At 40.7% G+C, this 27,488-nt stretch overlaps 1 protein-coding gene across 1 annotated transcript; it reads right to left on the bottom strand.

Moving 5' to 3' along the window:
- Nucleotides 1-606: 606 nt before the first annotated feature.
- Cd180 (CD180 molecule) lies at nucleotides 607-19,920 on the bottom strand. Its single transcript, XM_004862843.4, has 3 exons — nucleotides 19,639-19,920; nucleotides 9,603-9,769; nucleotides 607-8,281 (listed from the first exon to the last, which is right to left on the bottom strand). The coding sequence occupies exons 1-3, from the start codon at nucleotides 19,726-19,728 to the stop codon at nucleotides 6,553-6,555; spliced, it is 1,986 nt and encodes a 661-aa protein (XP_004862900.2). The 5' UTR covers nucleotides 19,729-19,920; the 3' UTR covers nucleotides 607-6,552.
- Between the last annotated feature and the right edge of the window lie 7,568 nt (nucleotides 19,921-27,488).

The raw sequence follows: 27,488 nt of genomic DNA, 5'->3' as shown, positions 1-27,488 counted from the left end.
AAAAGCACTGCTTTTTCTAATTACCCCGTTCGTTGAACCCATGACCTCTTTATTCTTTAACTTTGCAGAAACAAAAGTCTTCCTTAAAAAAGCAATTAACATGTTTCCCCTTATTCACCTTACATGAAAAATGTATCCAAGGAAAATTCGAAATGTAGATAAGCAAGAAGAAAAATTCTTGAATCACAGCAATCTCAACTGCTCTCAGTCTTTAATTTATAGGTATTACTTATTTTGCTGAAAAATTAAAAAATGGTGGGCATGCTGTTTAATAACTGTTTTGCTTGAATATTAAAACACAAATATGTTTCAATGTCTATCAATATATTCTGCAATAATATTAATTACAATGATTGCATGGGATTTTGGCATGTGTGTGTGTCATATTATTTTCTTGTGTGTGTGTTAGGGATTTTCGGTATGGATGATAAAGATCATCTTATTCTTCAGATCTTGGCACATGGAACTTGGCTGAATTCACTTACTTCAACCTGATATTTTCTTCCAACCCGCTGCACCACCTAAGCAATTATGTATGTTAGTGGTATCTCTTTTGGGTTGTCTTCTTGAAATATATAATTAAAAGGCATAGGTACAAAATAACTACATATATAATTTATGTACATGTAATTTAAAACTTTTTATGTAATCATATTAATAAATCCTTTGGGTTCTGCCCTATGAAGCTCTGTATGTTAAACTAAGTTAAACGTGGCCTGCAGCTGTCTCTTACCTAAATGAACTGCAACCTAACTTAGTATATAAACAAATTTTAGCCTTACTTCAGTGTATATTCATGTAACAGCTGAGTTCCAGCCAATCACAGCAGCAACCAATCACAGGTAGCCAAATGGTTAGACAATGTTCATATAAGGCAAATGCCTCAACATACCACACCCTAATAAGGAAAATACAAAGCTGTAACAAATCAGGATTTTTCTGTATGTCATTTCCTTTTTCTATTTATAAATCCTGCTGTCCACGTTGCTGGGTGTAGCTCTCTAAACCTCCACTGCTTCAGAATGTGCCCAATTCACAAATCCTTCTTTACTCAAGTTCTGCTAAATTTAAATAGCTGAAAGATTCTTTCTAAATGGCCTAAAGATCTAAACAATGTTTAAGATTCAACTATGGCTCTTTTTAGTCCATCGCTTCTAACTACATTATAATACCCAGTATTGGGCATTTTCCCCATTTTACCTACATTTTTCTTAGTGATGACCTCTCAAACTGCTATGAACTTTCTCCCCTATAACTAATGTTTCAATAAAATTTTTTGCAGACATGTGAAATGTTTCTTTCCCATACAACTCCAGACCGGAATTTGTGGGCCACAAATTTAACTCCTTGTTGCCAGGTAGTCATGGAAGGGCTATACCAGTCTGCAGCCCTATAAGCAGGCCTCATGGTTTCTATAACCCCACATCCTACCTACACTATTAGCCAGCTGGCTCTTTTTTATCAGTATAATAAAGTTTATCTCATTTTACCATGTATTTCTCTGATCATTGACATGTTTATATTATTGTTTTCCATCTAAGAGCATGAAATATCTCCTATATGTTCTGAGAATCCCCTAATTTACTTATTCACTTATTTATTTCTGTATAATTAGGTTGTTTCTAAGGAAGACAGGGAAAAGGGGAGGCCCAAGCTATTTAAAAAGTCCAAGAACCAACATGAAAAACAGATGGATGGCGTCGCAGTGGCCATTTGTCCTCTGCTTACCTTTGCAGCGCTGCATTTTGGGTTTTTTCTTAAATTCTTTTATTGGTACATTTTAGGTATACCATACATTTACATTTATCTTTGGGTGCTTGTACCTGTACATGTTGTATCTTGGTTATTTTCCCCCATTACCTGTGTGCCCTTCACCCCTAAACCCTTCCCTATTTACATACTTCGTTTCTATTTTTTTTTCTTTTCTCATAATTTTTCTTTTCCATTCTTTCCTTTCCCCTTCCCCTCCCACCACCCCTACCCATTTGGACCTTTTCCAGTTTCAAAGTATCATTTATTAGTTATTAATCCTTTTAATCCTTATTTACACTGTTCAGTTTCTCACACTAGAGAAACTATTCGGTATTTACACGTGTGTCTTATTTATTTCACTTAAGAATATGGCCTCAATATGCATCCATTTAGCTATAATGTCTCTAGTTTCTGGTTCTTTATGGCTGAGTAGTACTCCATTTTATAAAAAAACCCACATCTTCTTTATCCAGTTTCCAGTTGATGGGCACTTGGGCTGCTTCCAAGCTTTAGCTATTACACAGCACTGGATTTTGAACAGTCAAGGGCTCACAGGACATTAACCCAACGTGAAGAGAGTGGGAGAGGTATTTAGTGAGGTCACTCCTTAAACTTTCATGAGCAATAAGTTTTTTTGTTTTTTTTTTTGTACCGGGGATCGAACTCCTCGGGACCTTGCGCTTGCAAGGCAGGCGCCGGAACCACTGAGCTAAATCCCCGGCCCTATGAGCAATAAGTTTTTAAATACAAACCATAGATTCTTTCCTCTTTAAGTCCCATAATATCCACTAAATAACTTCAAAATGTAAGTCGCTAGCATGTGGTGCATGCAATCATGGCATAGGGCAGGGCAAAGTGGTTCCTGGAGCAGAGTCCTGCAGCCTGGCAGCCATGGTAGGAGACCACCTGCTCAGGGTATTTTATCCCTGAATTTGAGGGCTCCTTAGAAATCTTGCCCCACTTTTGTTAAGATGTTTCTTCTATGGGGTATAGAGAAGATACTTAGCTCACTTGATTTGTGGAACTCCTCATTCTTCTGCTACTGGTTGATAAAATTAAGATTAGGGAAGAATTCTACATAAGATGAGTTGGGTGAGACACCAGAGCCAGCCTCAGTCTACCAGAATTCCAGTGTCTAGGGGTGGGGCCCAGGCATCTGTTTTGTAAAGAATTCTACAGATTATTGTGGTGTTCAGCTGAGCTTGGGACCCACACTGAGCTATTCCATTCCTCCATCGTCTTCAGACAAGCTCCTGCTATGTTAGACTTTGAAACTTTTTTGTAAATTGGTGTACAGGCATCCATTTTGCTTTTTTTCTTTATACCTATATTACATATTATGTCTCATGTGAATGCCCTCGTTCATAATAAAAAGTCAAGCAAACAATGAGTATGTTCATAGCAAAATGTCAGGAAGGTATACAATGAACAAGCAAAGATTGAAGTTAAGTAATTTACTAAGAAAGAAAACTAGGAGACTCAATGTATCAGACAATTGACCCCCAGGTCTGCCTTGCTTGGAACTAACCACATCCACTCTTGCTGCAATTCAAGTTAAGTATCTCTTCAGTATTCAGAGCAGATAGAAACACTGTCAATTTTTGCTCTTATATCCTAGTATGAGAATACATTAAAAAGCCAGTTATTCCATAATCAATACTCATCCAAGAGTTGGACAAGTAAGAATAATACAAGTTTTCTGTGTTGGCATTTTTCAGGTAATGCCTGTGTTTGGGACTGAGCTGTACTCAATAGCAATGGTGGCTGATAGGGGAAGGTATAATTCTTTCCCAGATTGTAGGACTTGCAGTTCATGCAGAAAGTCCTCTATGATGGAGGCCCGTCAGCTTTTATGGACTTCAAAGCTATTTTCTTCAGTACACTTTGAAATGCAGGGTCAGCTCACTGAGCTACATCATGCAATAACACATTTTTATAGGAGTAGCTTGTCAGAGCAGCAACAACATGCAATACATAAAACCAATAAACGCACCATGTCTACAGATTCTATCCTAGTAACCAGATAAAGCAATAAAATCGACAGCAGCCATCAAAAAGCTCACTTTCTAACTTTGTGGGGGTGAATTTACTGTTGCTTAAAACAGAGGAGCTGTCACAAAGCCTTAGATCAGCATGCAGTTATGGAGCAGCAAGTTGCTTCACTGGAAAGGGAGTATGCCTAATAAATGAAAGCAAGATGAGCAGTTATGTCTTGCTAAGGCTTAGGCCCTTATTGTCTTTAGTGTAAAGCAATCTGCATCAGGATTTTCTGCAGAATGTTTTTGAGTTTCCAAGTAACACATTAAACATTATTAAGGACAGTGTGGCTACAGGGTGGTAGGTTAGCAATTAGTATTTCCCATTTCCAGTTTAAAAACAGAATACAGAGGGAGCAAAATGGGTTAGTTTTGGTTAAGACTGGATTCTTAGAGTGTGGATCTTCTGTGTTCTGAAATGAGAGTAGAAGAAATAAACTTGCCATTAAGAGTAAGAAAGGATTTAAATGGAGTCAATCAGGCTGAGAAACAGAGCCAACCTCTGTCCAACAGACTCTCAGTTTCTTGGTTTAAGGCCTAAGAATGCACTTTTTGCAAATTCTCCTGAAAATTCTGATAAGAAACATGTGGGAGGTCCGGGGACACTGGCAATGTGGATTGAAGCTAAGATTAAGTGGATATGGGCACAGGGGCAAAAAGAGGTTCTGATAAAGGCTCAGGAGTCACTGGCCAGGCAAAATGCCAGCAACTAACCATTAAAGATGTATTGAGTCCTTACTTTGTCCGGGTATGTTCTAGGACACCATTGGGCAAAGACCTGTTTGTGAAGCTTAAATTTAGGAGAGACAGGAGAAGACAAATTGAAAGAAAGGAGGAAAATAATCCTATACACTGATAAGCACATTAAAACAGTGAAGGTGCTGGAGTGCACTGGGTGTGGCATAAATTGATTTGGATTGCCTAGGTGAGGGAAGAGCTCCCCCTAGAGGAGGAAACGCGGGCGACAGAATCTCCTTTGGAGACTGCAGAACCTTCCAGACAAGCAGAGAGCAAGTGCAAAGGCCTGAAATCCTGAACAGGAAAGAGGCTCACCACAGCTGGTGCTCAGCCTGTATTGATTTTCCTGAGAGAGAAAAAGAGACAAAGAGGAGATTGATTGTAACATTTCCACTGTTATAATGTCCCCCTCCCCCCTATTATGTTCCCACCTAGGGCTAATAAATTCTGACTGGGTATTACATTTGAGCAATTTTTACTTTGATATCCAATCAGAATTTCAGATGTATAAATTAACATCTCTAACCTAAAATTAGTGGTAGCACTTAATCAAAGCCTTTACAATCATCCCTTGGTTTCCATAAGAGAGTTGATTCCAGGACCCTCTATGAATAACAAAATCTTCAGATGTGCAAGTCCCTTATACAAAATGGCATATTTACATGTAGTCTACACATCTTCCTGTATACTTTAAATTATTCCCAGATTATTTATAATACCCAAGATAATGCAAATGCTCTGTATTGTTTAGGGAATAATGATGTGAAAAAACTCCATATTTATTCAGTACATATAGATTTTTTTCCAAATATTGTCCATCCACAGGTGCTTGAATCCACGGATGCATAGGGGGAGGTTGACTGTCCACACAGCAACCAAATACAGGAGCTCCCAGCAAGCTTGCTTAGTAATCCAGACTTGAGAAGATCAAGTCCTGCAGAAGTAGAGCTCTTTGGGCCTTGAGAAGGTCTACATCATGACATTACCAGCTTCCCTGTCCTCTTTGTCCATTTTCATTCAATGACACTGTCCTCAGTCTATCACTGGCACAGCCTTTGCTGACAACTTCAGCTTCAACAAAAACCACTTTTCAGGAAGCTGGCATTCTTGTGTTCCTAACAGTGGCTCTGAAGGGATGGCTTCTTCCACTGGTTTCCATTGTGAATGTGCTCTCTTGAACGGCCTCCAAGTTAAATAGGCTTTCGAGGGCCAGCCTAGGAACCAAACTACCATTTATCTCATGGTTCCTGTGGGAAAGCAACTTGTAAGGACCAGATACCCAGTGAAAGAAGTATTTTGGACCACATCCCCCCTGTAAGTTGGCCCTGCAACATAAAAGCCAGAATACCTAATGGGCAGCTGGGAGTCTCCTGGGTTGTGAAGTGCATGAGGCCAGTAAAATTCTAAACCTTGGGGATACTGAGGGGGTCTTTTGTAGTTATTTGCATGATAGGGGCATTATAAAAGCCTTAGAAAACCAAGGATTAAAGAGGTTAACAGAGTCTATTTGACAGCAGTATTCATTTCTCAGTTTTTTCTTTTAAATTCATTGTATTGTCCTCTTTCCATTTAAAATAAGCCTGGAGACTGTCCTGTACTGCTTTTCCCAAATGGACACATTGGTGAGAACTGAGACTCAAGCACAATATGGAAACTGGGGGGGCGGCAATATCGCCAAGATGAGAGACCTAGAGATCTCCTTTCGAGGACAGGGTGGGAAGTGCTGGAAGGGATGTTAGCGAGAGGAGGGCAGGTGGCCTCATGATGAGTAATTCCTCCCTCATCTTCCACGCACCTTCCACACAAGGAAATGGCTCTATGCCTCTCACAATAGCGTCTGAGTTTTGGCCTGAGTCAGTTTACCTGCCATGGAAGGTTTTCAGGGGTAAGAAGCTCAGAAAAGCACAATCAATCCCAGTCCAGCACCAGGAACTAAATGAGAAGTATGATCACCAACAGATGAAGTTTCTCTACAAAATGTGTTTTTTTAAACACATTTATTTGTCTTCTCTGGAAGCCTTTGGCACTAAAGGTGTTGATATTTCCACCTGAGAAAGAATTTAATTACATAGATGAGAAGAGCAGCCAACAAGAACAAAAATACTGTCAGAAAGAAGGTGCCCACAGCTGTAATCCCACAGGACAGTGTGACATCAGATAGCTGAACTCCCTGTAGTGGTGGGGGATTTGCACACCTGAGCTCCTTGAAGTCCTCCAGTTTCTGCACATTTTCTTTGTACCACGTTAAAAAGTGAATATTTGAGCAAGTACAATCCAGGGGGTTGTGACTTAAATTAATGATGTTCTGCTGGGACAAGATAGGGAGGAGATGGGGTGGAATAATGCAAATGCTATTGCTGGCCAGACTGAGGTAGGTGCCCTTAAGCTGGCTGAGGGCATTGATGCTACTGGATGTCAGGTTGTTGTGGCTTAAGTCTACATGAATCATATTTCCAAGGCCGTGGAAGGCTTCTTGATCTATGAAAGAGAGATCACAGGAGGATAAAACCAGAATCTCTAAACTTCCCACCATCTGAAATAGGTTGGTCTTTGGGATATTCCCATCTTGAAAGCGATTCCCCTGTAAATTCAGATGCCTGAGATTTGGCAGGCCTGCTAGAAGATACTGATTGCTGGTATCAAGGAAACAGTGAGAGAGATTCAGAACCTGTAGGAGATGAAGGTTTTGGAAAGGACTTTGTGGAAAATTAATATGTAACTGAGTAAATGCCAAGTCCAGGAGTTTCAGCTGAGGACATGCTTTGAACGCTTCATTCCTGAGACCCAGGGCCTCATTGTAGCTCAGGTTTAGGCTTTGCAAGTGGGACAGATTTTTGAGTTGCAGATTGCAGCAATCAGAAGCCTCAATATCATTATGGCTTAAATCAAGTTTCTGTAGATTTTCTAATTTTTCTAAACAACCAGCACCGAGTTGGAGTTTCTTTATGTTGCCTTTGATGTAGAGGTGTGTAAGGGAGGGAAAACTATCAGCATTGATTTGACATAATTGCTCAAACTTATTTACATTGAGAACTAATTTCTTCAGTGAGTTCATACCTTTAATCCCAGGTGGTAATTCTTTTAAGTGGTTACCTGTCAGGTCCAGTTCCTGGAGATGGGTGAAACACTGAAATGTAGCCAAAGAGAGACTAGAGAAAGAATGTTTCTGCAGGTTCATGCTCTCAACAGATATTTCACAAAGCCCCTCAAACATGCTCGAACTCAGATCTTGGTCTTCAGTATCCTCAAATGTCCCCAGCCAAAGAGACTGAATAGTAGAATTATGCAGACCACTGAAAATAACAGACAAGTTAACAGTCCCTCCAAAGTTCAAACTTTGGAAGACCATTGACTGGAAAGCCCCAGGCTCAATGCCTTGAATGTCATTGCCATTGAAATTAAGGCTTAGTTTGGTAGCTGGTTTCAGAGAATCCATGTCTTCTCTAGAAAGGTAGTGTATGACATTATTCTGAAAATCCAAGACTTTTAGATTCCCTGTTGGGAAGTCTTTGGGGAACTTAATTGAGGAAATATGGTTGCTTCCAAGATGCAAACTTTCCAAGTTTTTCAGATTGTGTGCTGGGATAAACTCAAGGCTAAATATTCCAGTTTGGATTAAGAACAAGTGCTTCAGTGACTTGGGCCCATTAAGTGCTGTTTCTGCCACAAATATCAGGGGGTTTCCAGTTAACACAAGTGTGCTCAACTGAGGATGGCTTTGAAAAGCATTTTCATGTATCCAGTTAATTTGGCACCTGGAAAGATAATAGTATGTAATGATCATTCATTAGAAAAAAAAGAAAAATTACCTCTGTAACAGTAATGTGTATTAACAAAATCAATTTTGTATATAGTAAAATAGAATATATTATTATTCAAAATCAATCATAAAAAGATTTCTTGAATTAATTAAAAATAGCCTCAGTTCTGAAGATTTTTGATTTAGAATTTATTCCAAGGATCTTGCCCCTTTGGACTGACATTTGTGTTGTGCTGTAAGGAACAATTAATGGCAGGCAAAAATCAAACTATGATTGCTATTTTAAGCAATAAGTAAAAATGTCATATATGATGTCTGACAGTATATGATATGTAATATATAAATGTGTAAACCTGTGCTCTCTTCGGAAAGTTACAACCTTCATTCAGCTTTTTTGGATGAGTGGTTGTGCTGGAGATTGAATCCAGGGAATTGTGTATGCTAAGAACACACTCAACCACTGAAGCTCAGCCCTTTTTCATGTATGTGTTAAAGTGATGGCTTTGTTGTAGAACAATTGTGTGTCAAATAAGCTAAAAATATGGATTACACACATATCCCACACTGGTGCTTTCCTTATGTAACCATAAGAGGTGGTACCATTCACCATGGGTGCCTCACAATGGTGTTATAAACATGAAACATTACCATGGATGTGTGTGTTCTCCCAACTTGAAGAAGCTTAAGTAGAAGGATGGAGAAAGAGGACACCAGACATCATGGATATGCAAGGCCCCTTACCTCTTCCAGTCTCCAACACACAATAAGCTGCATGACTCTTGTTTTCTTTACTTTTCTCTAGTATTTCTGCCTATTAGGTCTCAAGTACTAGTTCAGCATTTGGAATCCTGATTCTGCTACTAAAACCAAATAATGGAAATCCTTTTCCAATTTGTAAAAAGAAACAAAAAATTAGTAGGTGCATTTCTCCTGGAACTTTTTTCCTAAGAGTCATGTCCTGATAATGGCCCACTATGCCAAAATGTGGTATAATATGGCATTTGATTTAGGATAACCTTTATTTTTACTTTTCTAATTGATACTCCTTAGAACTTCTTAAACAGCATTGCTATCCCAGCTAGTTTGAAAACAATCAACTTTCCTTTCCATTGACTGGTGTTTATTTAAGTCACATTTCACTAGCACAAACTATTTCATGGGAAAGGGTAAATGAACATGTAGAACAAGCAGATTGTCCCTGCATCCAAAAGATCCAGGAATCAATTTATATCCAACATGTGTGTGTGTGTGTGTGTGTATGTGTGTGTGTAACTTAGGTGAAAAATCCAGAGCCCACAAGGAACTCACATACATACCTGGTTAAATCCAAAAAGATAAGGTTGATGAGCCCACTGAAGGTTGTATTTTGAATTGTAGGCAAGAAATTAAAGCTGAATTCCAAAAATTCTGTTGTGTTTGGTAGAGTGTCAGGAATTTCACTGAGACCTAAATTTTCACAGTTATATATTCTGTTGGCTTCTTTCTGATGAGAGAAACAATATAAATTAATATTGGATTCAGTAGCTGATTGACTAGCAATATCAGATACGTTTTACCCTTGGAGCGGCAATTCCACTCCTAGTAATTTACACTTGTAAAAACACAAAATGACTTTGCACAATCTTACTCTGTATAGTATTTTTTTGTAATAGAAAAAGATTGACAATCACCATCGATATCTGAGGCTAGTTGACCAAAATGTAGTACATTCACAAAATGGAACCCTAAGAAACTGCAAAAGGAATGAGGAAGGTCTGCATACACTGATATGGAGTGATACTTGGGACATACTGTAAGGTGAAAACAGCAAAGTACACCACAGTATATAGAGTGTGTACAGTACATTGTGTGCTACTTATTGGTACACTTGTATTTTCTTTTTTCCCTTTTTTATTATAATATATTTACTATGCATAAAAATGCTTTCATAGTGGGGAATTAGTACATATACATATTGCACTGGATCATTTTTACTTCCCCCTCCCCTCCCTTCCCTCCTTCTCCTCCTATCCTTCCCCATTTAGCATAACTACTATCTCCCTTTTCCTATCATCTAAATGAGACCAAGGTAAAAACAAAACAAACAAAAAAAACAATGACCTTTATAGTGAGAGAAGAGACAAGATATAAGAACCAGGATGGGAATAAAACTTCTCTGAATATACTTTGGTTTATGGTTTTCCTTCTGGATGCATGGAAATGCTTTATTTCCCTTAGGAAAGCAGCAAATAAATAACCCTAGATCAGTATTACCAAAATAAGACAATCAGACACGTACTTTTTGACGTGGTTAAAAAATTAAACCGGAATCCAATCAAGACTGTCAGCCTAACTTCATGTTTACATGTGATGTAGCAGTTTTAAGTTAAACACCATCACAAGGCATAACGTAGCAGCCAGCCAAATGCAGAAAGTGGGTTATTGTATAAGACAAATGACTTTTACCAGTTTGAGGGGCAGCCTTTGTTAAAAGAGACAAAGATTTAAAAGCTATTTAAGAGACAACCAACGGATAACAGATCAGCCCTTGCTATTTTGATTCAAATAAAGCAGTTAGGAAAAGGTATCTTAAGGACAATCAGAGAACATTGAGAACAGGATTCAAAGATATTAAGAAATTATGATGTAGTCTCAGCACTGGTAGGAGGATCACAATTTCAAACCTGACCTGGCAGGTTAGTGATTTAGCAAGATCTTGTCTCAAAAGAAAAAAAATATATAAAAAGGGCTGGGGAAGTAGCTCAAGGTGAAGGCTCTGGGTGCAATCCCCAGTACTGCAGTGGGGGGTGGGGGGGTGGAGAAAGAAAAAGGAGGAGAAATTTTGAATTTTGTAATGTTAGTGGCCTTGCAGTTTTCTAAAAGAGATGTTCTTATTGTTTTGAGATGTATATTAAAGTATATAGAGGTAAAATGACATCAGTTTTGGATTTTCTTTAAAGTACTCTGGCAGAAAAGGAGGGGAAGGATAGATGGAGTTAGTAGGCAAAAGGCTGATGGTTGTTGAATATTCAGTAATGCATACATAGAGGATCTCTTTAACTATTTTGCATATGTTTACAAATTTTCTTAACAATTTAAAAAACTAACACGTGGCACAGACCTTGGTCTTACAATCTTAATGTATTAATTTCAGATCCCTGGATGTATAGGCTGTGGCGATCAGATGCTAGGCCTTTGGCCACAGCCCCATACAGATGAATTGCTCATCCAGTGACCAATGTAGCCAAGGATTCAGGTCTGACAATTATTGCTTGGTAGTATTGTAGCAAACATAACTCACGGTGTTGTAGCTCTAAGCGGTATAATAGTCAGGCTGAGAAGTCACCCTGGAAGTTGGAAGCAGGTTTATTTCCACTAGCAGACTGATGGGGACTTTTCTGCAAAGCGATCAGTCCTGTCTGGGTGATGAACAGGGTTTATATGGATTTGGGAAAAGAGGGGTGAGGGAGGATATAGTGGCAAGATCCTTAACATTAGTTCATTGGTTAAGGTAGATACAGTCAGCTTATACAATTGGGTAGAAAGATACGCTAGGATTTGACAGATCCCCCAAGCCGGACCCCGCCTAAGTAGACCTGCTACCCTCACCCACAGGAGCACAGAGATGACAAGAAGCCTTGCTGCTCTCACCACCACCCTGTATATCAGCCAGCCCTAGGCTGATCAACTATGGGACTCTAAAATTTTAGAGCAGTGCCCTTCCCCCCCATGCCCTATATCAACCATGAGCACACTTTTCTCACTGCCAGCGGCCTTCTCACCCTTGGCGCAGCTGCACCCAGATGGCAATAAACTCATCGCGTGTTGCTTAGACTTTGCCTGCCTCAGTAGTCTCAATCGTGCCTCAGTCTGACCTTACAGGATTCACCTTATTTACATATGGCAGGAAGAAGGGGTTACAGAAGATCTGAGAACAAAGGACAATGGAGGAAAACATGTCCGGGCAAGTCTGAGTGTGATCTGGACGTTTTAGGTGCTGGAAGGGTCAGAGTTAGGAGGAGCCTTTTGTTGCTACCCAGTTAGCTGTAGCACAGGCTTATTCTGGTCAGAAATCGATTCCCTGTTCAGTAGTATTGCAGGTAGCTAAGACAGTCAGAAATTATTATAAGGCAGTTAGACAAAGATGAGCCCTCAGCATAGAAAAACAATTGAGACACATTCACTGGGCGGCATTATAAAAAGGGAGAAACTATTACCCCCACATACTTCCCCTAGGGATAAAGAGCAGTGATTGCTATTCTAAACAGGCATCAATCACCTGGGTGGGGAACTAAGACCTTAACCCATCCCTTCCAGGAAAGGTCCCTAACCCATCCCTTACTGAAAATCCGTGTACACTTGCTTCCCCATTTGAGCCCCATTTAATCAATATTACCTAAGTGACTATACTTGTTGTAATCCTTATTGGTTAATCAAGTTTTGTCCCTCATACCCACCTTGTAATTTCCAATTGGATCAGTATTACCTAAGCGACTGTACTTGTCATCTTACTAGTTGATTGTAGTTTTGTCCCACCTTGAACCCAATCCCACCTCGTGGTTTTACATCATAAAATCCCCCTGGGAAACAGGGTCTCCTGGGCAACCCACTTTTCAGTCCCTCTTTGTTCTCTCTTAGATAGACGCTATCTTTCTCTCAATAAATTTTTCAGACTCAACCTGCCTTGTTCCTAGAATTCTTCAATTTTAGAGAACCTGAACTTGCGTTTTGGATATCTAGCATGTTTTAGGAGTTACATCTATTCCCCCTATGTCAGTAGGTGCCCTAACCCAAGTCATAGATTTTGGATTAACTAGGTAAAAATGGAAAGTGGTTGGTAGAAGCCTAAAGAACACTAAGGTCATATTTATCTGGATAAAGGGAAGGGACAATGGAGTATCTTGCCTGGACAGGCTTCTCGGAAAGAAATGATCTCCAGGGTGGAGGTACAAAAACTTGGGGACCCAGGACCAAGGGCCAGCTATCAGTTCATCTCAGGCCCCAGATGAGTTCATCCAAACTTCCAATGCTGCTTTTCCCTGATCACTTTTTGGATGGCCTCACTGGAACCCCTCTGAAATTGCCCTGCCTGACAAACTCCTTCCCACCAAACCCATATCAGCTTTCCTTGTGCTAAGTTGCAAACAGACCTACTTAGCTGGAAGCAGAACTGCACTCAACCTCTTTCACTCTGAAGCAGGAGGCTGCAGAGATGTTGCCATTGTCATCAGGTTTTTTTGGTCTTACTCTAATTTCTGCTTAGCAGTGTACTTTTCTATAGCTTCAGCAAGATGCTTATCTACAGGATATCAGGGGTTTTCAGTATTGTGACAATATTATAACTGTCACTGATAAAATGTCATATTTATATTTACTTGTAATTTATTCTTCACTTTTATAGACACAGAGTCCTCTAGGCACTGCCACAAATCCACATAATGTCCTTGAAATGCACACTTGGCTTTTAAAACTTAGGTTTAGCTAACTAGTGGGACATGCTGCCAGGCCTGTCCCTGATGCCCCTGAACTTGGACCACCCAGAGAGAATGTGCATGCTGAGCTGCTGCCCCCACATTTGCTAAGATGCCAATTTGCTTAGAGGAGACAGTTTTCTTTTCCTGGTCTCCATTGACGTAGCTGATTTCACACACACTTGGAGAAAGAGGACTTCCCTCAATTTGTCTTGCTCTATTTTGGCCCTACAGCAAAAGACTGGATGCTGGCAATTCCATCCTCCTTCTGAAAATAAAAATCCCCGTGATACCTAAATCATTCCATGTCTCAGCCTCTTGTGTGCTTAAGTAAGCACATTAACTGAACTAAAGTAATTCTGAAAGTTGAGAATCCAGGAGGAGCTCTTCTGAGCTTGTGGCCTGAGGGAGCTTCTTGAAAAAGGAAATGCAGGTAAATGAATAGGTCAGTTTCAACCTAGCAATAACTGAAGACTAGCGGTTGACTCTACCAAGGAGTGTTCTCAAGAAGCCCACTAGAGCCTGGGCACATTAAATAATCTCAAATTGGGTGGAAATGTTAATGAAAACTCTGGCCTGGGTACCTAGGAGAAAGAGGCAATGACAAAAATGTAGTTCAGTGGGCTGGGGATTTAGCTCAGAGACACCACACCTGCCTGGCAAGTGCAAGGTCCTGAGTTTGATTCTCAGCACCAAAAAAAGAAAAGAAAAGAAAAATAGTTGAGAGAATTAAAAAACCCAATGCATTTTCCAGAATGTCTTTGTTCATTGCACACATAGCCCTTCCCTTGCAGCTTTGACAATCATTATTGTACAATCAAAATTGCCATGGTGATGGGGACATCAAAGCAAGATGCATTCTGGAATCATCTAAGAACCATTTGTTTGTTTTTATGTTTTGTTTTTTTTTGGTACCAGGGATCGAACTCGGGACCTTGTGCATTCGAGGCAGGAGGCAGAACCACTGAGCTAAATCCCTGGCCCTGTTATGTATTTTTTTTTAAGGCTGGAACTATACATAAGCACATGGTTATTCTCATTCTTTTTGGTGGAGAGTAAATTGTAGACCTCATGAGTGCTCTCCCCTAAATACCTCTCAGTTTATATCTGCTAAATGCAATGATAGACAATCACAGTGCCATTGTCAAATTCCCAGTATTTAACCTTGATTTGATGTCATCCAATGTAGGGTCTATATTCAGGTTTTCCAATTGTTCCAATATTGTCCTTTACAGTAATTTTTGTTTTTCCCATGAGGATCACCTGTTGCATTTAGTTGTCTTATCTTATTAGACTCTTTAATCTGAGACAATTCCTCAGCATTTCAAGACATTGATATCTTTTGAAGAATATAATCTTGTAATTAGCAGAATGTTTCTCATTTGGGGGTTGCATGTTTTCTCATATTTGATCCAGATTATATATTTTTTATTTGTAGTACTGAGGATCGCCTTGTGCATGGTAAGCAAGTGCTCTACCATTGAGCTACATCCCCAGCCACAGGTTACAGGTTTCTGTTAGAAATACTATGCTGGTAAGGTTTTTTTTTTTTTTGGTACAGGGAATCAAGCTCAGGACCTTGCACTTGCAAGCCAGGCGCGGTGTCACTGAGCTAAATCCCTGGCCCAACAGGTAAGGTTGTACCTTTCTCCCTCTCAAGAATCAGAGTGAGTTCTGATGGCAGAGCACAGGGCTGCAGAAAAGCAGAGAGATAATGTTGTAGAGAATAAAAGAACAAGAGGCAGAAAGGAACAGATAGTGTGGCTACTGCCCGGACCACAAGCTTCGGTTTCTCTGCAGGCAGAAATCCACCATGTTGCAGTTTCCCTGGGCGCCACACAAACACTTTCTCTGACCCCAGCCTTGTCTTTCTGGAGTTGATATATGGTCAATTTTCAAAGATGATTTTGCATGCCTCTGCTTCAGCCGGTGTACTGCAGACAGGACTACTCTTGACGTGAACTCCTGCAGCCAGAAGAGTTGCGGTGAGGCCATGTGGTAGTCATGACAACCCACCCCAAGCAAGGGGCATTTGCCTAGGACCCCCTGTGCACTGGCTCCTGGGCAGCCACTGTGTCTCCAGTTGGGGTTGGAGCTAGGCCTTTTCCCCAGAGCAGGGCTCCCGAGTGCTACATCTTTATTTGCAGTCCCTTTTCCCTCCAGGTACTCATTTGCATTTTTTCAATCAAGATCTTATTTTCTTCTTCTTGCTGTGTGTCTAACTCCCTCCCATCCCACTGTATTTTCCCTCCATGCAAGTGTTGAAACACTTTCTAATTTGGAAACCTTTGAATTTTACTCCAACTGCTTACCCACCTTTACAGATGTCTCATCAGCGCTTGACACACGCTTGCCCAAAGGAGGAGTCTGGGACAATGGACACCAGCTGTCCTTCTTAGATCATACCTCATCTAGAAGATAGCAATTTGACTAGCAAGCTGAATCTCACAGCAAGGATTGCTCTTTGAAAGCAAAATAAACACTCCAAGAAGGCACATCCTTAAAACATTGTCATCAATCTGACTCCTCCAGGCCAAAGGCATTTTATTTTCTGTTTTTCAAGTCAGCCTGTTTGGGTTCAAGTCCCAGTTCTTAAAACTGAGCTATGTTCTCTGAGCCTCCTTTTTACTCAACTTTAAACTGGAGTTAAAAACTTACTCTGAAGGCCTACTGTGAGAATTAATGAAATAGTGTATCTATACTACCTAAGAGGAGTTAGTACATAATGGGATCATCACAATGTCACATCGTCATCTAAAGCTATTGGGGAGCCCTTGCATGCATGAACTTGGAGTTCTCAAAAAAGCTCTGCTAAGCACATCCACCCCATACCTAGGGACTGAAGAACTTTCTCCTACCATAGTTTACAGGGACAAGGTGGCTAGGATGAGCCGATTTGAAATGGAAGGTTTCTCACACTCCCAAGAAACTATTCAAGAGTTCATCTAAAATGTTCCGACAATCCAAAGCATAGAGTACTGGTTTCTGCTGCTCTTGGGATATTTGCCAGTCTCTGAAGACTTGGTCATGGCTCTGTGATTTTATTGCTTATCTCACACATATACACATACACACAGAACATGTAGCATTTAGCAGTGGGAGAATCCACAGGGAGTATTTGAGTGTTCATTGTAATATCTTACAACTTACGGATAAATCCTAATGTTTTTAAACAAAATTTTTAATAAAAAATTAATTTTGACTCCTACTTAACACATATGTAAAAAATTCCCAATAGATTATAGATCTAAATGGAAACATAAATAAATATGAAACAACAAAGTTTCTAGATGAAATCATGGGATAATATTATAATAGTGTTGGGGTAGACAAAGACTTCTTAAATAGGGCTGAAATGCACAGAAAGTAAAGGAAAAATGATACATTGCACTGTTAGAGAATTAAGAACTTCTGTTTAGCAATAACAAAAAAAAGCCTTTGGGGGAGTGAAAATATAAGCTACAGAGTAGGGGAAAATATTTTCAATCTGATAAGGGACTTTTATCCCTAATAAATAAAGAACTACTACAAATTAAGGCAATCAAAACAGAAAATGGGCAGGAGACTTGAACAGGAACTTCACAGACATAAAAATGGGAATGTAGAGCTGGGGCTATGGCTCAATGGCATAGTGGTTGCCTAGCATGCTATAAGTCCTGGATTTAATACCTGTCACCACACACACACACAAAGGTATGTGTGTAAAAGACAGACAAAAGTATGCATATAAACTAAATTTATTATTCATCAGGAAAATAAAAATTCTACTACTTACCAATCAGAAAGGCTAACATTTAAAAAGAACCAATAATAAATGTTGATGAGGCTGTGGAACAATCAGAACTCACATATATTTCTGATGAGTATAAACTGGTATTAACACTTTGGAAAACTCAATCACAGTTAAACATTTGAACATATGAATAGCCTATGACTAAATATATTCACTCTTAGGAATACATCTAATTGAAGATTTGTACATTTGTTTACTAAAGGACATAGATTAAAATGTCCAAAGCAGCATCATTCATAATAGCCAAAAGCTGCAAAAATGTAAATATCCATTTATAGTCAAATGGATAAATAAATGGTGGTTCACAATGCAAGAGTGGTATATTCAAAGATGAGTATGAACAAAGGCCTGTTACATAGATCATCAGGAAGTCTCACAAATTTAATGTTGAGCAAAGGAAGCCAGGCACAAAAAAAGTACACACTGTATGATCCCATGTGGATAAAGTCAAAAACTAGGCAAAAACAATCATGATAATAGAAGTCAGAGGATTAGATGCCTAGTGACGAAGAGGAAGCCTGAGGAAGGCTTCTGAGGTAATAGGTGTGTTCTGTGCACATTTAAAGACTGTGAAATTTCCACATGTATGTTTCACTTCAACAAAAAGTTTGCTGAGCCAGAGATTTAGCTCAGTGGTTCTGGCACCTGCCTTGCAAATGCAAGGTCCCAAGTTCGATCCCCGGTCCCCCCCCCCAAAAAAAAGAATTAAAAGCCCTTGTTTTCTGGATAGACTATGTAAGGTCATGGTGGTCTGTCACATGAACATAGAGTGTGTGGCTGATTATGCTTGAACTGGAGGGAAAGAACGGAAGAGGAAAAGCAAGCAAGGGGAGGGTTGAGTACAGCGAGGGTGGCTTGAATTTGGGAAAGGGACAGACCCCTTCAATCAAAGGCACAAGGCTCTAATCCTATATGACTGGTGTTCTTATAAGAAGAGTATAGGTCATAGCCACTCACGGTGAGAATGCCACACAACGACACGAGGAGGGTGTGGCTATCTACAAGCCAGAGATGCCTCAGAAGAAATCAACCTTGCTGACAGTTTGAGCTCAGATGTCAGAACTGTAAGAGAATATATTTCTTTTGTTTAAACCTTCCAGTCCCGGTACTTTGTTGGGGAGGCCTGAAAAACTAATGTATCATTCCAGCCTTAATTTCCCCTGGGCATTCACATTTTCTTGGTCTGAAGACATCCTGATTTCTTCCAAACACCAGACTAACAAGGTTCTGCTGGTTTTCCTTCCAGGCTTTCTTCCAGTCTTGGCTGTGATTATGCCCTTGTCTAGCAAGTCTCCACTCTGCTGTAGATCATTCTGATTTCTGCCCAGCTACTATCCTAGGGTCATTCTGCACCTTGCTGGCCCTGGCTCTGATCCTTCTTTCAGTCCCAACCTAGGAAAGAAGCTCACCAAATCACCGAGACTGGTGGTCCTTCCTGTCTATGGCCCTTGCCTGGCAGGCCATGTGGTGCTGGATGCTCATCAAAGTCAGAAGCACAGTGGGAGGAAGGCTGAAGTACTTTAAAAGGTGGCAAGAGAGGCCCTTTTCCTTTTTCTTTCTCTATCTACTCAAGGATTTCCCACAGGTTGATAAGTATCATTATAGCCCAAAACAGAAGGTGTGATTTGGCTCTACTCTGATTTTACTCCTGTGGGTCAGTCAAACAGATGGACAGCTGTTCAAGTGGAGGAGAAAGTCAGGCTGATTCAAAGTGATCTGTGCTCTGAAACCTGGCATGGGCTGTCTTTACTAATTTCACCCGAGATCCAGGAAATCAAAGAACTATCTGGGGGAATGGCCTTGTGCTGAGATGGTGGATAAGCAGAGTCTCCAGGTTAGGAGGGAGGTTTGGAGGTCTGCTCCTTGCACAAGCCTCTGTTGACATAGCATGTCTCAATTGGGATGGCTTTGGGGGAATCTTTTGAGTAAGATGCTATCAGACCATTGTATGGCTGAGCTCTTTGGTTCCCTTCTCACAATAACAAAAAACTTCTCTCTAGCCTGTTGTCCTATTAAAGACAGTGGATATTGAAATGCCAAGGCTCAAAGGGATGGCATTGAGTTTCTCAGAAAGTAGAATCTGGATAAAGACAGACAGTTTGGACTCACCTCAATGCACATCTGATCGGAGGAGGTGATAACTTCACAGCTGGCTGAAAGAAGCACCACCAGAAAGCAGCAGCTGACCTCGGGAGCCATCCCAGGTCCAGTGCAATTGCACCTTAGTGAGATGATCTAATGCTTGGAGCTGAGTAATTCAATCAGGCTCTGACGGCCCCAGCAATTTGCCAGCCAGAGATGTACTCAGATGAATGATCTTGGTACAAGAAATGCACTGACTGCTCAGCATTTAGTGGCTCTGTGCTGCAAAAAAGGGAAGTTCTTTTTGCATACCAACCATCTTTGCCAAAAATAACCATGGACCCAGCCCCAGGATGGGCCAGTGCACTTCCTGGCAAACACGAATCAGTTGTACAGCCCTCTCAGAGTCTCAGTGTGGTGATACTGACTGGCTCCATGCTGGCCTCAGGGGTTTGGCCTGACCCAGCAGCTTCTAGGCCTTCTCCTGAGGCTGCAATCACATAGGAGGCCCCTTCCTTAGTTGTCCTAGGTGAATGACTGGGAGGGTGGTGGGACTTGGTGGCAGGACAGGGCCCTCTGTGGGAGCAGATGGAAGGGCTGTGGAGCTGGGAACTGGAACTAGAGGCAACCAGTGTGCCTGATCCTTGAGACTCAGCTGCTGCCTGGGTCACCTCTGCTGTTCCCGTGTCTGATCTCTGTGCAGGAAGAAGATTCTTCTTCTTTCGCCACCTGGTGATTCCAACCTGTTAAAGCAGGTTAGGTGGGATTCCCTCTTGTTCCTTCCCTTGTTTGTTTAACCCTTCAGATATAAATAAAACAACTTGCCAAGGAAGCCTGCCTCAACTCTACTTCTTCTCAGAGATATCTCTGAAGCAGGATTGTAATTACCTTCATTACAGTGCAAGATGTGGCAGTGATTAAAGAAAGTCAAAGTGGAAACATTTCCTTGTTGGGCTTAGTTTAGCTACCTCAGACCTTGTCTGTTCTGTTCTCCAACTATCTGGGATATGGGAGATACTTGGTGTTATTATTCTTCTACTCCATTTCCAAGAACCCTGTTCTTAGTTTCAGAGTTCACAGTGCCTTCAGATACTATGGGCACTGCACAGTGTTACTACCAGCCATAAGGTGATTATGGTAGTTTCCTTTGTTGAGTACTTATTAAGTACTTACTATATGTCAGACACCAGGCGAGGCTTTATTTTGTTTACTATACATTTTCCCATCCTGGAATATTTCCTTACATGCTATAAAAGAGGTACTATTAGTTCCTTCACTTTATAGTTATAGAAACAGATGTTGAGAGAAATTAAATGTCCTCCCCAAGGGCATAAGAACAGAAAGTGTGGATTAGGGTTTCAAACTTACACAGTCTCCCTGCAAAGATTGTGCTTCTTCTCTCCATGGAGGTTGACCTCTCAAAGCGGTCAAAGAACAGTTGGGGTGAAGAATACTCTTCATCTGGAGGCTCCAGAGCAGATGCTAAAAAGCAAAGGGGCTTGGAGAAGCTATGTACTTGACACTATATTAGGGCTTGTGTAAATATTTAGGCTTTTGTGGTCACCCTCAAGATATCACATCCAGAAAATTATCTCTGAAGATGCTGTTGGCAAGATATAGTCTAAGCAAATGCAGGCCAGTGACAGGGCACCTTGCTGTGAGGAAGCATTGGGATGGTGGGCAGAAGAGCTGAGGACCAGAAGGGCTCTGGTTCTAAGCCTCAGATCCACTGCTCACCAACTGAGTGGCCATTTCACTTCCCATTTCCCCATCTGAGAAGCAGAGTTGTAATCCTTGTTCTACTTACATCACAAGGTAATTATGAGGATCAAATGGGATCATATATGTGGAAATGCTTCCTAACCTTAAAGCACTACATAAATATGAAGAATGTGAAGCGGAGACTCCTCTGTGACACCAATTCCAGTGTCATGTAAATATCACTCTCAGGAAATCATCTCCTGCCCTAGAAACATTGAAAAAGCATATTACTTCCCTACTTAAAGAAAAGTTTGATGGCTCGGTTAAGGCCATAAGATTTTGTCATTTTCTGAAACCATACCATTTAAATATGATTTGCATGTGTTTGCATAATGGATTCAAAAGACTTACTGCAAGTGTATAAGAGTAAAAGAAAATAAATGAATATGACTGACCTTCTGCCAGAGCATTCAAATCAAATATTCAGGGCATAATACCCTGAAATATGAAATAGATTAAAATTTAAACTATTGCAAACAGATAGGAAGATAGGTTTTAGAGCTCAGAAGTAAGAATGAAACACTTATTTGGTCCCAGGTTGTAAAGAATCACATCTTCCTAAAGGTCACCCATCCAAATTATTTTCATGCCTGAATTCTCCCCTCCACACCCCTTACCCCATTCCTCTCTGCATTGCATTATTTTCCAGTTTATTCTGAAATGCCTCAGTGACAGAAAACCTACTGTCCTCCAACAGATTGTTCTGGCCAATTTGACTGTTTAAAAGGTTTTATCTAACATCAAACTGTAAAAATGTTCCCTCCAAGGTCCCTATAATCTTCCTTGTTTCCTCCAGCCAAGAGAGTAAGTTCAAGCTTTTTCCTATCTGCCCATCATTTGGGAATTTGAAAATATTTATGTCCCTAAATTTTTCTCTTTCTAGGTTTAAAGATCTCTAGTTCCTCCAACTGTTTCATGAGTTCATGCATTACAATCCATACCAGTTTATCTGAATATTTTCATGAGAAATGTACTGATTTGAGTGTTAATCCTAGCTTTGCTATTAACTGATTGTCTTTAAAACATTCACTCTGTCTCAATTTGCTCATCTGTAAAATGATGGAGTTAGACTAATTTATTTCTAAGGTATCCCTTCATTTAAAAGTCTATTTCAAAACCATGATTTCCAACTTATTTATGTAACAGAGTTGTTGGCTTGAGCCAATAGAATGAAGTTACACTTGCTTTTGTTGACAATCTCCTCTTTCTTCCTCCAGATGGTCTTACTACTTCTTGACAAACAAAAATAGAGAGACAGGTTTAGCTGGAGCAATGGGTACCATGACTGCTGCAATCCCAGCTCACTTATAGTGGCATTAAAGGATGGAGTGGTCCTCATCCATGCTAAGAACTATTTCTTTCAGACTATGAAGAAGGAGAGGACAAGATGAAACAAGGCACTGGAAACTCATTTATACTAACTAGCTGCCACATCCATGGAGAAACAATAGATCTGTGGACTGCAGTTTTCATGAGTTCAAATATCGTTACAATAGCTATTACCATAGATTTACAAACAAATTCTCCATCACTTTTTGTTGTTCTGACTATTTTCTTTCTTTCTTTCTTGCCTCCCCCCCCCCCCCCCCCAGTACTAGGGATGGAATGCAGGACCTTGCACTTTCGAGCCAGGCGGTGGAACCACTGAGCTAAATCCCCGGCCCATGTTCTGTCTATTTTCTATCGGTTTCTTTGTGGTTCATCCTCTGTGCTCCACTGTTCTTCCATGAGTGGCCACAGAGAACTAACTGCCTGATGTCAGGAGTCCCGTGTGAGTCCTATGTAGTCATTTCCCTGTGTTTCCATGTAATTGTAGTCTGGGAGTGATTTAGGGGTTCTAGAAAGCCTTGTTTAGCCCTCCAAACCCCTCTCTGGTGATAACTCAAAGACTAATTTACTTTCTTTCAAGGATGTGCAAACAAAAATATGCTTTTTGTGATCCAAAAGTAGCAAAGAACTATGTGTGTGATTTCTGTTCTATCACAGGAGCCCCAGTTGATGTGAAACTATTTTTCCCTCCACACATTTAGCTTTGGTTCTGCTTTTGGGTCAAGTTGTTTTCTCTGCCCTGTACCCCCACCACCTGATGGTTAAACCTGCTTGTAACTAAAATTCTACTTGAATATTTTAATATATTCTATGGTCAATTTTACTCTGCATCTTTATATTTACTAACTCTTGTTTAATTTTTTACCAAATTATTATGATACAAGGCACAGAAACACAGAAGCCTAAAGTAAAGCCCCTTAAAAGTTATTGCCACTTCTCTCTGAGTCACTTTCCTTACCACTGGGACAAAAACCCAACACCTGCAACTTAAAGGAAAAAAGGTTTGTTTTTCACTCATATTTTAGAACTTTCAGTCCTTGCATGGTTGCCTCTAAGGCAGTAAATAGTGAAAGGTCTGGGCGGAGGAAAGTTTCTCACCTTATGGTGGACAGAAAGCAGAGAGAAGAGAAGACAGAGGGAGGGAGCCATACCTTTCCGGGTCACGCCCCAGTGACCCACCTCTTCCAGCCAGACCAGACCCCACCTCCTGACAGCAAGTCAGCACTGACCCAGTGGTCCAATCACCTTTCAAAACCCCCACTTCTGTGTGCACAGGGGTTTGGGGCACATCTAGATAGAACACCTGGGGAGCTCCCTTGTGGGTACACTGGCACAGCACCCAGGGTTCCTCTGGTGCTACCTGACTTCCTATTGTGCTGCCATCATGCTGCCTTCACAGCTGAAAACATGCATGTGGTCACCGGAGAGGACAGAGCACATCGTGCTGATGTCCTTCTTGTGCTCGGAGAGGGATATGGCTCTCTCTGTGTCCTGCTTGATTTTGTACAGTAGAGAAGAAGACTTGCCCCACCACCCTTTTAGGTTCTAGGGCTAGAAACTGCAAGCTGAACTGATAAAAGGCAGATTAACAGGCAAACAAGTGTACAAATTTAATTTGCTGTCAGTATTTTTAAGTGGAATAGGGAGCTTTGTAGAAAGAGAAAAAAAAAGAGCCAAAAGAAACATTCAGACCCAGGGTTATATATCACTTTAACAAAGACCAATAACTTATGGAGATGCAATGAGACTAAGAAATAGGTGGCTGGAGCTAGAGGAATGCAAGGCAAAATGACTAAGAAATATATGAGGACTAATGAAAGTCTGTTTTGATGCCTGTCTCTAGTGATAATATTCTTTCTAGTAAAGGGAAGGCACCTTGCTCTCATGCGAAGTTCATGCCCTGTTTTTAGGAAGAAATGGTGGGGCACAGCACCTTTCTTGCCTCTGTTACGTCTCAGTTAACATCAGCTTACATTCATCAGGTAGCATATTTAGGGTAGTGTATTCTGAATGTTGTTGGAGGCACTGCTGCCAACAGCAACCACAACAGAGCAGGCCCAGTGTTTTCAGATGGCATAGACAGTTCACTTGTGTCACAAGAACACCTGAAGTCTTTCTACACCTCAAAACCAAAGCCTTCTTGGCTTCTGTACTCAGGGGAAGGGAGAAATCTTTCCTTTTCAGATCTAAGGACAATCTGTATTTCCTACCCCAGGATTTATCTCTTTCCGAGATGACGGATACTGGATATTCATTCCCTGGGGTCCTTAGTATAGATATTAAAAAAAACTGTCTGATGTTGAAGTATTTTCCCAAATCTGAGTTTCATTATTTTTTGTGGTTATCTAGTTACCTGTACATGGTTCTGAAAGTATGGATAGCATATTAGAGCATTTTTCAAGCTTTAACTTTCAATTAACCAAACTTTCAACTGTTATTTGCTAACTTCTATTTCATTTGACGTGTATCATAAAGACTGAAATGTTAAAGTCATCCTTGGGGTTTTTCTCTCGAACTGTAATGAATGTAATATTAACAGAGAAAGACAGGGACTACAGTATAGGACTGGGAATTGGGATTAACAGGTAAACTCTCAGCTGTAAAATAAAGTTGTCTAAAAGTGATGTATTCACATCAGAAATTTTAAACCTAAAAGTAAGTTTAAACATAATCTAATCTGTCATTTTTCTCATTAAGAATGTAAATGAACAATGAAGGATTCTAAAGGACCCAAAAGTGGAGATTATTTACATTATTATATTGACATTTTCATTAAGCCCTTTTGAGACATTTTCCACATCCTGTTTGTTGTCAGTCTTTAGTCCTTTCCAGAAAATTTGGGAGGGATGGATTTCCTGAACTAGCAAAGAGGTAGGCAACAACTTGCACAAATGGCAACATGGCTTTCTTTCTTCTTTCTACCAAATCTTACAAATAGCCCACTGGTGCGATGGGAGGCATTTTTGTTGTCCAAATGCTGTTGGTATAAAATGAGATTTTATTCATTCCTCTGATCTGTGGGCAACACTGCCTTCCTCTTGTGAGCAGGATTATCAGAAGACAAGGGTTCAATAGTGCTTCTGGGTTTTCATCTTCACACATAGGCACCCACATGACCTTGGCCAAGTCATTAACCTCTGAGGGTCTCAATTTCTTCTTTAAAGGGGAACTTACTCTCTCTCCTGCTTGTCTCTCATGAGTGCTTGTAAAAAGAAGCATAACACATAAAGACCTATGAAGAGTTACATATAGTGTCTAGTACAAAGCACATTGTCTTCATTTGGGTTTCTGCTTTTAAAGAGCTGCTCCTAAGGGTAAAGCAAAGGTAGTAGGAAAAATATAACATACTCTATGTAAGAGACAATTATTAGGCACCAGATACTCTTATATGTACTTGACATACATTGCCATGTACAATTTAAGAACTTGTTGAAATAGGGTCTAGAAAAGTAAACCAAGGCCAGTGTAGCTCAGAGATACGCACAAGGTCAGGTCAGAAAGTGGAGGACCCAGGAGTCCCAAATGGCTCTGTGTATCCTAGACTCATACTCTCACTCCACCATGCTGCCACTCAAGAAATTCCCTTGCTCTTCCTGGAGAGAGTCCCAGGCCCTCAGCCATATGACTGGAGATGCATGTGGCATGGATGTCCCAAGTGCTCAGTTCACATTCAGTCCTTCCCAGTTTTCCATCATCTGTAGGGATTCCTCCTGGCTTATTTGACAATCACATTTTCATAGGATAGAGAGGGTATTTGGAAGGGATGTCAACCTTAGAAATTTAATCAGCTGGGAAGAAAGCAATCAAGATACCATCTGGACAGGCTCTGACTTCCTGCGCAGAAGATAAAGACATCTGGACTTAGTAAATGCCAAGGATATGCTGACTTGGTCCCCAGGCCTGTGGGCCACTTCTCGGAATTGTGGAGAATCTGCAGCTCTGAGCTACTGCTGTGGAGTCAGTGCCCGATGCTGTTACCCACCAGCGCCTTTGCTGCTCACACCAGCGAACACCATAAGCTGAGAGACTTGCTGGCTGCCCTAATCAGCCTCTTTAATGATGGGGCAGGAGGTGGCTGCTGCAGGCCCAACTTATTGTTGATGCAGAGTCACACAGTGACTGCTGATGGTTAAGTAGGGCTGAGAGGAACTGTGTGTACATACAAAGAAGCTAATTAAGGTGGCCTGCCAGCTTTGCATACCCAATCTCTCTTAGCGTTCCTGTGAGGGAAGCTCTCTCCAGTCACAAAGGACCATAAAGCAGCCTGTGTGTGAGGGCCCTGGGTGGTTGTTTTCTAGTCTGGGGATGAGCTGGGGAACCAAAAGTAAAAGGGAACATTTATTGTGGCAACATCGGAACCTCTGCAGGTGTTTCCTAAACATTGTTCTAGACTGGCACTTGAATCTCATGCACCAGTTCTGCCTATTTTCAAGCCAAGTTAGGGTCCTGTACCTAAGTGCTCAAAGCAACCAAATCTGGCAGAATTGGAAGCAAACTCTTCCTCTTCTGATATTCCCCCAAAGACAAGCATTAATTGCCCCCAGTAGACTCAGAAATCCCCTTTCTACAAAAGGTACCGATAAAACCCATTCCAAATAGTTTTTTTTAGTTCTTGTGCAGTTGGAACATGTCAAAGACTTTTAGTCTCATGGGGAAGATTTGCTAGTTTGGGCTGATGTACAATTGATAGTTTTGATCTGAAAATAATGAAATAACTAGGCATGGTGGTGCACATCTGTAATCCCAGCACTCTGGGTGGCTGAGGCAGGAGGATTCCAAGTTTAAGC

Source organism: Heterocephalus glaber, unplaced genomic scaffold (assembly GCF_053883595.1).
Source record: "Heterocephalus glaber isolate CG9 unplaced genomic scaffold, H.glaber_assembly_v1.0 deba00001543, whole genome shotgun sequence".
NCBI lineage: Eukaryota > Metazoa > Chordata > Mammalia > Rodentia > Bathyergidae > Heterocephalus > Heterocephalus glaber.
This window is presented reverse-complemented; position numbering and strand designations above follow the sequence as displayed.